The 12,193-nt window shown below is 35.4% G+C and overlaps 2 protein-coding genes across 2 annotated transcripts in view; one reads left to right on the plus strand and one right to left on the minus strand.

Annotated features, from left to right (window-relative positions):
• Positions 1-1,124: 1,124 nt before the first annotated feature.
• On the minus strand, positions 1,125-4,506 carry LOC116169079. Its single transcript, XM_031485106.1, has 5 exons — positions 3,519-4,506; positions 2,656-2,826; positions 2,045-2,284; positions 1,261-1,661; positions 1,125-1,190 (listed from the first exon to the last, which is right to left on the minus strand). Exons 1-5 carry the CDS (start codon positions 4,504-4,506, stop codon positions 1,125-1,127), a joined length of 1,866 nt encoding a protein of 621 aa, XP_031340966.1.
• A 2,833-nt stretch (positions 4,507-7,339) lies between these two features.
• LOC116169223 (D-beta-hydroxybutyrate dehydrogenase, mitochondrial-like) overlaps positions 7,340-12,193 on the plus strand; it is a 15,976-nt gene continuing 11,122 nt past the window's right edge. Inside the window, exon 1 of the mRNA XM_031485252.1 lies at positions 7,340-7,407. Within this exon, the coding sequence (XP_031341112.1) occupies positions 7,372-7,407 (36 nt within the window). The 5' untranslated portion in view covers positions 7,340-7,371. The remainder of the gene's footprint in view (positions 7,408-12,193) is intronic.

Here is a 12,193-nt window from a genome sequence, read left to right on the forward strand (position 1 = left end):
TAAAATTTTACATCCGTATGGGTTGTGTGGCGGGGGTAGTTTAAAAAATAAGTCATTTGGATTCCCTCGGTTTTTAAAGAAACGATGTTTTTATTTTGTTGATATCTCTCTTTAATAAAAAAAAATATAACCGTTGTTTTCAAAGGCCCACACTGTGTATTAAAAGTCACTTCATACAAAGGACAAGGTGTGAATTGCACGGTGCAAGTGCTCAGTTCATATGACCTTGCTTCGTTTCCAATTATCGACAACTAAATAGAAATATCTAATAAAATCTGTATGTACTTCTTATTTGTAATGGAATTAATTAATAAATTCAATCAAATAAATTAGTCCGAGATCAGGTTATAAGCAGTGTTCACTTTCACTGAAAATTAACCCAATTGTAAAGATTATATTTCTCCTTAATAACAGCGTGCTCACCTGCTTATTTGTTTGCAGAGGAAACATTTTTAGATTTTCTTCTTCAACTAACTTTGGAAATTTATAATTAGCGAATATAAATTTTAGTTTGTAACATTCATTTTATGGTTACAAATAATACTATTGTTTGAAGGGATAATCAATAAGCATTTTAGCTTTTTTCGGAATTTTTTATTGAGGATGTATTAATGTTTAATGCTTTACTTATCAATTAACTGAGCAACTTTAGTTGGAGCACACTTTACGTCGAATATTTTTATTTTTTTTTTATTTTTTATTTTTATTATTATTATGCTTTGCAACAGAAACATTGCTTACAAACGTCAATAAAAACGAAATACAAAATAATTAAATTCAAAATTCATAACTAAAAAATTCCGCATATGAATAAAAAGGGTTATTAATAAGAAATCGTTTGATATGTGTTTTGTAGGTTGCGTAAGGTAAAGCCTTTATGGTATCCGGGAGATGGTTATAAAATTTTTGAGACATAGCTATAGAGCTATCTTTCGTTTTGCTCAACCGGTAAAATGGAATTCTTATTGCTGCTCTCCTTCTCGTGCAATAATCGTGGACGTCTGAATTGTAGGTATAGTTGTCAATATTTAATTTAACATGACAAAGACAAGTTAATATAAATATACATGGCATTTTCGCACATTTAAAGGCGTCACGACACTCGCTTTTATAGCCTAAATTCATTAGTACACGCACTGCTCGGCGCTGTACCCTGAATAAGCGTTTCCAACATGGATTGTTACCCCATGCTATAATAGAATAAGAGAGGAGGCTGTGGCAGAGAGCAAAGTAAGCATTTTTCAATGTATCGAGTGATACTTGATCGTGTAACCTACGTAAAACAAAAATGTTTGTATTAAGTTTAGAGGTGACATAGTCAACGTGGCTGTTAAAGTCTAACTTAGGATCTAAGCGTACTCCAAGAAATTTTACGTATTCTGGGTTGTCGTAACGAAGGCGCCTTAGGGTTAAAATCATCTTCTCGGTTTTTAAAGCGTTAATGTCCAGGCCATTGTTGGTACACCATTCAGCTGTAGATTCAAGGTTGAGTTCCGAGGTTGCAATTAAGTCGTTTGGGTCTCCATCTTTTTGTAACAAGGTGGTATCATCGGCATACAATAAACATACGCACTCATGAGGGATGCTGGTTGGTAGGTCGTTGATGTAAAGGAGAAACAATAACGGCCCCAGTATGCTTCCCTGCGGAACGCCCTTATTCACTGGCAGTATTTCACTGAATTCGTTATTAACGCGCACAGTTTGAAATCGATTGGTAATATACGATTTTATTAAGCAAGCACTTTTTTTATCAAAATTGTATATATGCACTAGTTTATTAATGAGAATGTCGTGTGAGATGCAATCAAACGCACGAGTTAAGTCAATGAATATTGCCCTACAATACTGGCCCTGCTCAAAACACTCCAGGGTGTATTGAACGAAAGACAGAATGGCATCGGCTGTACACCTTCCAGGTCGAAATCCAAACTGCTTATTGTACAGTAGATTGTTATCTTCCAGGTACTTAGATATACGACTGTAGATAATTTTCTCGTATAATTTCGAAAAAGCTGGCAGAATTGATATCGGGCAGGAAATATACCGTCACGAAGGGTACTGTTAATTAGCTTCACTAATAAGTTGGCATATAAACTTGAGTTGCTTTTGATGAGATTGACGGTCGTCCCATAAAGATCTTTGCTATGACCGTTTTTTAATGATCTGATTACGTCCAAAACTTCTGGTAGCGATGTTAGATGATGATCAAGCTTAAGTTGTTTGGAAGTGTCAACGTCGTTGATATTGGTGTCATCCGATCGATAAGTAGGAGTAGGAGTAAAGCCTGTAGTTGAGTTAGAAGTATTAATGAAATGTCTGTTGAACTCGTCTGGTGTAAGATGGTGTGGATGTAAGGTAGTCCTATTTGATCCTCTGTGTGCATTAACGATGCTCCACATTGTTTTGGTAGGGTTACTCGATGTTCTTATCGCAACGTTGTTGCAGCTATCTTTGCATCCTTAATAGCACATCTATAAGAAGACCTTGTTTTTCCTTTTAAAATTAAAAGTTCATTGGTTTTGTATTTATTATACAATTGAGATATTAACTGGTAAGATTGCCTCAGCATTTTTAAAGTTTTGTTGAACCAGTTCACACAATTTCGGCTGGTAGATCGCTTCAATTTTGTTATTGGAAAGGATTCTGCAAAATCACGTTGAAATTCCTCGAAGAAGGCGTTAAATTTTAAATTTGCATCCATATCACTATTCCATATAGGACTCCAATCCTTCTCGCTAAGGGAGTTAAACAGTTTTATGCGACCTGATGCAGTAAGTGGACGATGAAGGACGCTCTTGGTGTTAACATTGCCATTGTTTTGCGAACCTAATGAAATCAATTGACCAAAATGGTCTGATAAACTGCAGTTTATCACATTAGTAGAAAAGTCGTTTAAACTGAAGTTGATGAATATATTATCAAGGCAGTTGTTTCGCCTAGTTGGTTCCCGTATTGTTTGGATAAACCCAAACGAACTCAGCATACTAGTTAAATGAAACGCTCGGGTATCGTTAGTATTAAACAAAACATTAAAATCGCCGGTTACGATAATATTAGTAAAAACATTTAATTTAAGCAACAGGAGTTCCATATTGTTCATGAAGATCTCAAAGTTACCCGCAGGCGAACGGTAAACCGCAACAACCACAGTTTTAAGCTCACGAGATAAAATTGCGCAGACCTCACAATGCGATTCAATAGACATCTCATTAACATATGTCAATTGTTTAATATCATCACTATGGTTTGGAGTCAATATTAAGACACCGCCGTGAGTAGATTGGGATCGGCAGTAGGCTGATGAAACTTCCCACTTACCAATTCGTAAAGTACTTAGTACCTCCCGATTCAATATCCAGTGTTCACTTAAGCATATGATGGTAAAATTTTGATCACAAATAAAAGCTTCTAGTAGATCTAATTTGTTTGTTATACTTTGGATGTTAATGTGAAATACTTCTAATCTCTTTTTGGCATGAGTTTTTGAAGACGCCATAAAAAATGATTAACACAAGTACCCTTTGGCCATGTGGTTGGTGAAAGGAATAGCTCATTATCTTCTGGCTGGATAGAGATTTTAAATGAGGAGTAAGACTCAGGATATTTAGAAGGCATTTGCTGAATTACGGTAGGAGTGATGCTCTTATTCTTCATATGTTCCGAAATTTGTGGTATAGTTGTGTCGGGATGTAATCGTGACACATAATAAGTTATTGTTTTAGCGACACCCTTAATGGTAGAATCGCTGTCAGACGTTCCAGTAGTTAACGTAGGCCTTCTGTTTCGCCTACTTTTCGGCTTTTGCCACTCTCCAGCGTCGTTATCTGGGGTTTCAGTAGCCTTCAAGGCTACCTCAGGTTTGAAAGTTTTCACATCACTAGCATTGGTTGATAGAAGGTCACTATTAATATATACAATATCGTTTATCATTTTTGATTGTGCTATTTCAATTGAACTTTGCGATCTTGGATTTTCCGTCTTATTTTGCGAATTGGTGTTTTTCGTAACCGAACGTGAATTAATTCGCGACTTGTTATCGTTATGTTTTACTATATTGGAGTACGATGGAGTAGATTTCTCTTTAGGTACAGCCACAGGCTTTTCTATACTGAGGGATTGTAATTGTTTAGACAAAGTTAAATTGTGATTTTTGATTACGTTTAATTCATATTTTAATGGCAAAACAACTTCTTTATTAAAATCTTCAAGAGCTTCTTGAACAGCATTCCCCGCACAAGCAGAAAGCTCATTTTGTATGGAATTTATCAAAGTTGACTGCAATTGTTGTATTAAGCTATGATATGGTCGTTCGGTGCATTCTCTACACACGTATTTTAAGCAAGGCATGCTATTAAGAAAATTTATCGTACCTTTGTTGACTTCGGCACAATCACCGTGAAAATATTTATTACACACACCAAAACAGTGCACAAAATCTTCATTGGCAATTTTTAAATTACATTTAAAGCATAGGATATCAGGCGGGCGTCCGACCGCGTCCGCCATCTTTCATTAGTCTTCTTCATCTATCTCGAATCACTCTAAATGAATGAAAATGTGTGATTTTTTAACAAAAAAGGTCACTGTTGCTTTCCATTAGAGATGTTGCTCTGATTATGGTTATATAATGTTTACTCACATCAAATTTTTGTAACACTGGACAAAAACGTAACTGGATTTTTTCCGAGTTTGCCCATTTTCTTCCGTTAAGTCAGATATCTCTGTAAGAAGCCTTTATTAAAGCATTCATTGGGGCTGTATTTTCTTGCACCTTTTTCGTTCCTTCTACCTCCTGTTACCTACGCTCTATGTTGGATGTATAGTTTTCTTTGTAGCGATTTCTAGCGTCTTTCTTGGGTACTTATTCCTCCGCCTTTTCGGATTTCCGCTTAGTCTCTTGTTGAATTTTCTCCAAATTTTTGACTTTAATGGTAGATCGTCTTCTTTTTGTTTACTGGAGGTGAGGCAATAATAGTCGATTCATCGTTCGTAAGTGCGGGAGATTTTCCAAAGGTATTTTGAGATTTTTCGAACGCTGAAATCGCCAGGATTTATTATACCGCCAGCAGTTATATGCAGGTACCTACGTATTTAAAATCCTTCAGTTTCTAAGAACTTTAATATTGTGTAATTTAGTGATGGAAGAGAATACTATTTCTGGCAAGGAAATTATAGGTGTTAAACACTACATAATGATGGACAACCTTCATTTTGTGATTGATTAGTTTCCTCACGAAAATGTATAATTACCCCGTCATAACGATACAAAAGAAAATATTTGGGGAATATTTTTTATGTTACGTCTGATGTAGTTACAAGTACGAAGAAAAGTTTCACACCTTCGCGCATTCTTTACATAACAATAAATTGAAAGCTTTAATTGAATTTATTTTCTAATCACCTTATACAACGTAATTTCCTTTATTCGCCACGAAATACGAAACTTATTATTTTGTAAATAAATTTTCGCATGTAATTTATCTCGCATGTGAATAGTAGGTACATAAATTTAAAGCTTGGCAATCTATTGCAAAATATTCGACACATGCACAAATGTGCAAGCCTAGAGCATTCGATGTCTTAGTATAGTAGTTATGAAACGTTATTTTACAAGTAGGTAATGCCGTCAATTAGTGAGCAGTTAAGTAGCTAGAACGTTTGTTTATGTATTGCTTTTGCGTTTTGAAATTATAGGTTGCGTAAGATGTAACTTGCACGACCACACCAGAAAATGTCGTTTGATTAATAAAATGTCATGAGAATTTTATTATGCCGCGTTTAGTGCCTATTAAATTCTCAATTATATAAGTAACGCATTCCTGGATCAGCTTCAGCTTTCAGAAATTTTTATTTTGGCTTGTTTAAAATTGCATTAGTAAAGACCAGGAGGTGTCTCAGAAGGACCATAAATCGTCCACGGTTTAGTTCTACATAGTGATGTTCGCAAAATAGCATTTGTTGGGCAGGGACTGATTCAAAAGCGAACACTTCGCCTATTCAAATCGACTGTGCGGTCTGTTCAAAACTATTGCTGGTTATTCCGATTCCTTTTTAATTTTGGGCAGTGACACTGACTGTTCATGGTTTAAACTTGATGCAAATTATACAAATGGAACATTATTGTGTTGATTGATTGTCGAACAGCAGTATTATCTTTGGAAATGATAACTTTGTTGGTAACGGTTTGGTGTGATAGGTGGTGGTTACTGCGAATGCTATATTTATGGCCATTTCTTCTGTTTGTTGTCAGATCAAAATCGATACGTTACCTGAATTACATCTTCAAATCAATAACTACTACCAAAAAATGCAGGCAATACATCGTCTGCTTTATTTAAGATGCAAACGGTAAAGTTACATTTTAAACGATATAAATAAATTCCATGTAAGATTCGAATCGTAACTGAAAAAGTTTTCCTGTGGTGATTGTGGAAAGTGCGGCACTTCGCATTCGTATCATTTTCAAAAACCCTCTGAATCTGGGCGATGTAATTGCTTATCCAGATTTACTTTAATTTGCAAGTAGTGTAATTCCAAAACCTGTTCGGCGATAGGTTTTGATGACAAAAATAGTTACTGACAATTACTGAACGCGGAAAAGAAATAGCAAACTTTCACTACAAACGGCACGTAGCTAGTACGTAGCGTTTGTTATGATGTACCTAAGTCGATATTTTAATTGATTATTTGTAAAAAAATTATTCAGTTTCGGTAGTGGTACTGGTAAAGCAGGTTTGGAACTTGGAATATCTACGGATAATGACTGGATACAAAAGAAGTCCACTCAGTCTTATTACCATCACGAAACTGGTACTCTAAAACACGTAATGTGTTACAAACGCACACCACATTCCGCTATTTTTCTTTGTCTCAAAATAAAGAAAAACATTAGCAATATTTTTAGCGTTTTCCGTAAGTTACGCCACAAGTAATGGAAGTAACATGGCCTACTTGGAATGTGTGTTTTTTTATTAAGACAGCAATAAATTCGTACCAAAACGTAGGTAAAGACCGATAGAAGTGATTGAACGAAAAACGATTACACATACACCGACTGGCCTCCTTTCCAAAATAAAAACTAATTATCAGGTTATACGCGCGTAATACGCAATTAATTTTCAATGGAGTTTTAATATATTTATGGAATGATAAGTGGATTTAGCGAAAGTGCCTCCATAAATTAAAAAATCATAAAGGCATCTTCTCGTAACGGACTAATGACACTCTCTCTTTATTTGCGCGGACAAGGTGCTTTGGCCGAGATGCTTATACACTTAATTTTGTCAAGGTTTCCGCTAATTATTGAGTTAATGTAGTAGATCTCACCAGAAGTGTCGTGATTTCAGTGGAAGCGCTGTTCAGTTTCAAAAAATGACGGATCCTCACGTCCAGATAAAAAAGATTTGGGTAAGGAAGATCTGAAATCGCATCTGCGTACTGTATGCATAAACGCATTAATTTCACGTAAATTAATAAAAATTATGTGGCGTGAACTACACTTGACTTGACTTACTTTTCCATCTTCAAAAAGCTGAAATTTGCTCTTCTATTTTTAAAAGGTGTGAGTGGTGATTGTAAGACGCTTGCATTGTACTGGGTGCGTATTGTGTTCTATTAATTCAATTTATTAATTATTGGAATGTGTCGTCTTTGATATCTTATAATTTAGTGAGAATGCGAGAAAGTCAAGATCAGGTTTTTTAAATGGCGTGGTCTAATCGGTAAAATTATGACTAATAGACTTGATCGAGCGGATAATTAATAATTTTTTAAGTGAACGGTGAGCGGAACTCTTCTAAAGTTTGAGGTTTAATAAAAGTGACCATTGGTGACATTTTAATATTTCGTTCGACACCAACCGAGTTAATTATAGGTGCAACGAAAATTTTAGCATCAATCTGACGGTTATTGATGCGTCCATTTTCTTGAGTTTGCCGCTAGACAACTAAATCAAGAGCCTCAGAAGCATCCGATTAAGCATATCCAATTTTAGCGTTTATTTGTTTTTACAAATGTTGCATAACCGGTGGTTGCAGTTTCAAGTTATAGCAAGTGTTCAAAGTATCGTCGGAATCAGTTATAAATCTAAATGAAGTCAGGTGATTTCGAAGAGCAATTTTTTTCTATCCTATTATGGAATGAATCTCTTTGTATCTCCAGCCGTTATGTAGAAATCTTGTGGTTTGTCGTAATGCAGTTTGCAACATGGCACGATGGCGTTTCACATTATCGGTATAATAAAAAATATAGGACCCACAATTCGTTTTCCATTTTCAGAAATGAAGCGCGATAAAGGTTTTTTGCCCTCCAAGACATAAACATTTTTTTCTATAACCTCCGCAAGTCATTTCCGCACACATTCCCTCTACCGATCAAATACACAATGAATCGACGGTAAGACACATCATCTTCGTAACCTGGATACACTTCCTATAACTGTATTTTAGTTGACCTTTCGGTTTCCAAAATTCAAGTGCATTAATTGTGGCCGTTGTCAGAGTAAATGGCAATTAACAAAATTTTTCAACCTAAAACAGTACTTGCAGAACCTACGGGGTGTCTCAAGCGGGGTAGGATTGGCCTGTGTGAATTTGGTCCCCCAATTTTAGGAAGCACAAAAATTCGTTTTTAAAATGGACTGCACCCATTCGAAGTCAACTCCATAACTGCCTCCCAATTAAAAAAAAAAATATTTGCGATTACGCATGTTCATACCCCGAATGCCTTCGTTTGCGCCCCCGCCGTGTTTCAGTTATTCCGAATACAAATTCCATACTGCCCCTCAAGTTTTCAAATTTGACGTTTTTTTCTAGTGACCCTTTGCGGATGTTTACGCCCCGAATACCTTCGTTTGCACCCTCACCGTTTTCCGTTATTTACAAAATGTGTAAAAATAAAACGGCCAGCATTTTATTTTTTATTTTATTATCGGGGGAACCAGTATGGTATTATAATTATGCATTCGGAATAACTGGAAAACGGCGGTGACGCATACAAAGGTATTCGGGGGACAACCCTGCGCAAATCAAGCGCAAACGATCACTAGAAAAAAACGTCAAATTTGAAAACTCGGACAGTATGGAATTTTGTATTTGGAATAACTGAAAAAAATAGAATAGACAAATGAAGGTATTCGGGGCGTAAATATGCGCAATCGGTCGCTCTGTGGACGCAGACAAATGCAGTCGTGTGCCTACGATGCTAAAACCACTTCAAAAACTTTTTTTTTTGCTTCCTGAAATTAAGGGGCCAAATTCCGTATAAGTGTATTATTGTATGGCTAATCTTGTTCTTCTTAAAGGCCGTGATTATGGGTTCTGCAGTGTTGTGGGCTGATTATAATTTCCGCTAGAAAATTTGAAAGTCCGTTCCCAATTAAAAGTTGAACTGAAAAATGCCGATTTCTAAATAATTAAATATCTTATTATAAAAATTCAAAAAAAATACATGTTTTCTCGTTTTGGTAAGACTAACTCAAAATCGATGTCTAAATCAAATTCAAAATGGCGGCTCTGACATATTTTTCTTTCTTTTTACCACCCCCACGTTAGTAAGGGAGATATTGCATTTTGAGTAAAAATGCCCCGCCCCTTTTTTTTACGGAAATACACTTTTTGTAGCACCAGGAATCCGAATCAAACAAAATCTTGATGATGTCGATCTATCTGTCTTTTTTTTACGGAAATAATAAACTTGAAGTACGAGGAATCCGAATCAAACAAAATCTCGATGGTGTCTGTCGGTCGGTCTGTACTCTCATTTTCGGCTAAACGGCTGAACCGATTGGAACCAAATTTGATACACATATTCTTAGACGCAAAAGAGCAGAATCGCTCATGCGCATGTGGTATCTGTGCTAGCCACAGCAAATTTTTGAAATAGGCATTGGATTTTACATATCTAAAAATTATAGTTGTTTTTATTCTCTTGTCAACAATGTAACAACGACTGAACAAAGAATACTAGTAAACTAAAAAAACGATTTTATCCGTCTAAAAATTCACCTTCACTTACAAAAGCTTTTTTGTTAATTGGGCCCAAAAATAGCATATTTTATCGAGGTAAGAAGTGTCTTTTAACGATAAAAGGTCTGATCGACTAAGAAATACGTCTTTATTATTTTGATAAACAAGGTTTAATGCTCTTTCTTCAATAAAAGGTACAAAATAATTCATTTTATTAGTATTCTTGGTTGATTAGGTTACATCGGTTGAAAAGAGAAAAACAAACTCTCTTTAATGTAAAAATCCGAGATAGTGCTCATTTAACAAAAAAGGTTGCTGCTCTTATGTCTCATATGTTTTATTTGGGATTGTCCTATCAAAATGAGAAACTTTTATATCAAGCTTGGTTCCATGAAATGAGCCGCATTCATAAATGTCTCATGCCCAAGTATATTAGGAACTTCTAACTTAAAGATCAATTTTTTTGCCTAGATATAAACGACCCCTTTGTATTCGATACCTACTTTTTAAACTGAAGTGCGCCCTATTTTTAATGTTCAAACTACACACCAAGTTTTATTTGCGTTGACATCGATACCTGGATGCGTATAAAATCGCGGTTCGATGGATTACAATATCTAGGAATGCATGTCTTACACTTATGTATTAAGTATGGTTAAAATTGGATTAGTCTGACCATATTCCCAATATTTTCTCAAGCAAGATCGATAGATAAAGTCATTCAATATTTTCTAATATTTTGTACCGTTCATTTTGACGTAAGATCCAGTTTTACAATTAAATTTATCATGACGCAATATGTAGCAATAATTGACTGCCATGGATTACGTACGTACGTATAAAACTATAAACTATTGTTCATAAAGTATAATAGCAACACGCTGGTTTTTTCGATTTTTTTGAAAATATAAAACGTTAGACTTGCAATATTCGAGCACCAAACAGCACAATATTTTAGTATTTCTTCTTGGAAACGAAAAACGTTGGAATTGTGGTATTTGAGCACAAAACAGCACTAACGTAGCACTAACGATCGCATGTGCGTTTCTTTATAAACGAGTCATGGGTAGGGCCAAGTTCACAAAATATTTTAGTTTTTTTTGTTTTTCTTGGGAAGGTGAAACGTTGGAATCGTAATCTTTGAACACAAGCAGCGCTAACGATTGTACGTGTTGTTTTTAAAAAACGAGTCATGGTCGGTCTTCCATTTTTGTAACAGTATGCGTGTCTATGTCTTCGTGTGAAAGAAGTAGGTCTAAACTTAAATTAATTAAAAACTGGCTTCACCGATATCAAGATATTCAATTGTTTTGAGACAATTTTTCCTAATTGTCACTCCACACACCACACCGTATTTTTTATTTATGCAAGGTTAAAAAAGTTACGGATTTTCTAACATTTAAGCAGAGTAGAGGCAGCAAAAAAATAAAAAAACACTTTCTCAATGCAACTTTTTGAGCTTTACAAGATACCGTTCAGAGATTTTCAATACAACGTTTCGTTTCGGAGAAATCATCATCAACTTTATTATTTTATATGACCAATAAAAAAGTACATACTGTATTGAGTAACATTTTTTCTTTCCAGTACAACGATGTATACGGCACACAGAAAAAAAAATGTTCCAAAACCCACTCGTGGGTATTGCCGCGTAACACAAAGTATTGAAACGATGCGTTGCCATCGAAAGCACACAAAATGTCGAATCTGCATATTGAAGCACGTCCACGTCCAGAGAAAGAGAGGAGTTAAATAAGTAAAATAAAGTTTCAAAGAAATATCTCCATAAATAAGAAAGTTGGCATTGCGCAGTCACTGCGCATGCCCACACATAATTTTTACCATGTGCGAAATGTTTACCTTTACTAGAAGCGTCTGTGGTTAAAATTTCAAAGAAATATCTCCATAAATAAAAAATTTGGCATTGCGCAGTATGCCCACACATCACTGCGCATGCCCACACATTATTTTTACTATGCGCGAAATGTTTGCCTTTACTAGAAGCGTCTGAGGTTAAAATTTCAAAGCAATATTTCCATAAATAAGAAAGTTGGCATTGCGCAGTCACTGCGCATGCCCACATAATTTTTACTATGTGCGAAATGTTTACCTTTACTAGAAGCGCCTGTGGTTAAAATTTCAAAGAAATATCTCCATAAATAAGAAATTTGGCATTGCGCAGTATGCCCACACATCACTGCGCATGCCCACACATTATTTTTACTATG

Source organism: Photinus pyralis, unplaced genomic scaffold (assembly GCF_008802855.1).
Source record: "Photinus pyralis isolate 1611_PpyrPB1 unplaced genomic scaffold, Ppyr1.3 Ppyr1.4_LG4, whole genome shotgun sequence".
NCBI classification, from domain to species: Eukaryota; Metazoa; Arthropoda; class Insecta; order Coleoptera; family Lampyridae; genus Photinus; species Photinus pyralis.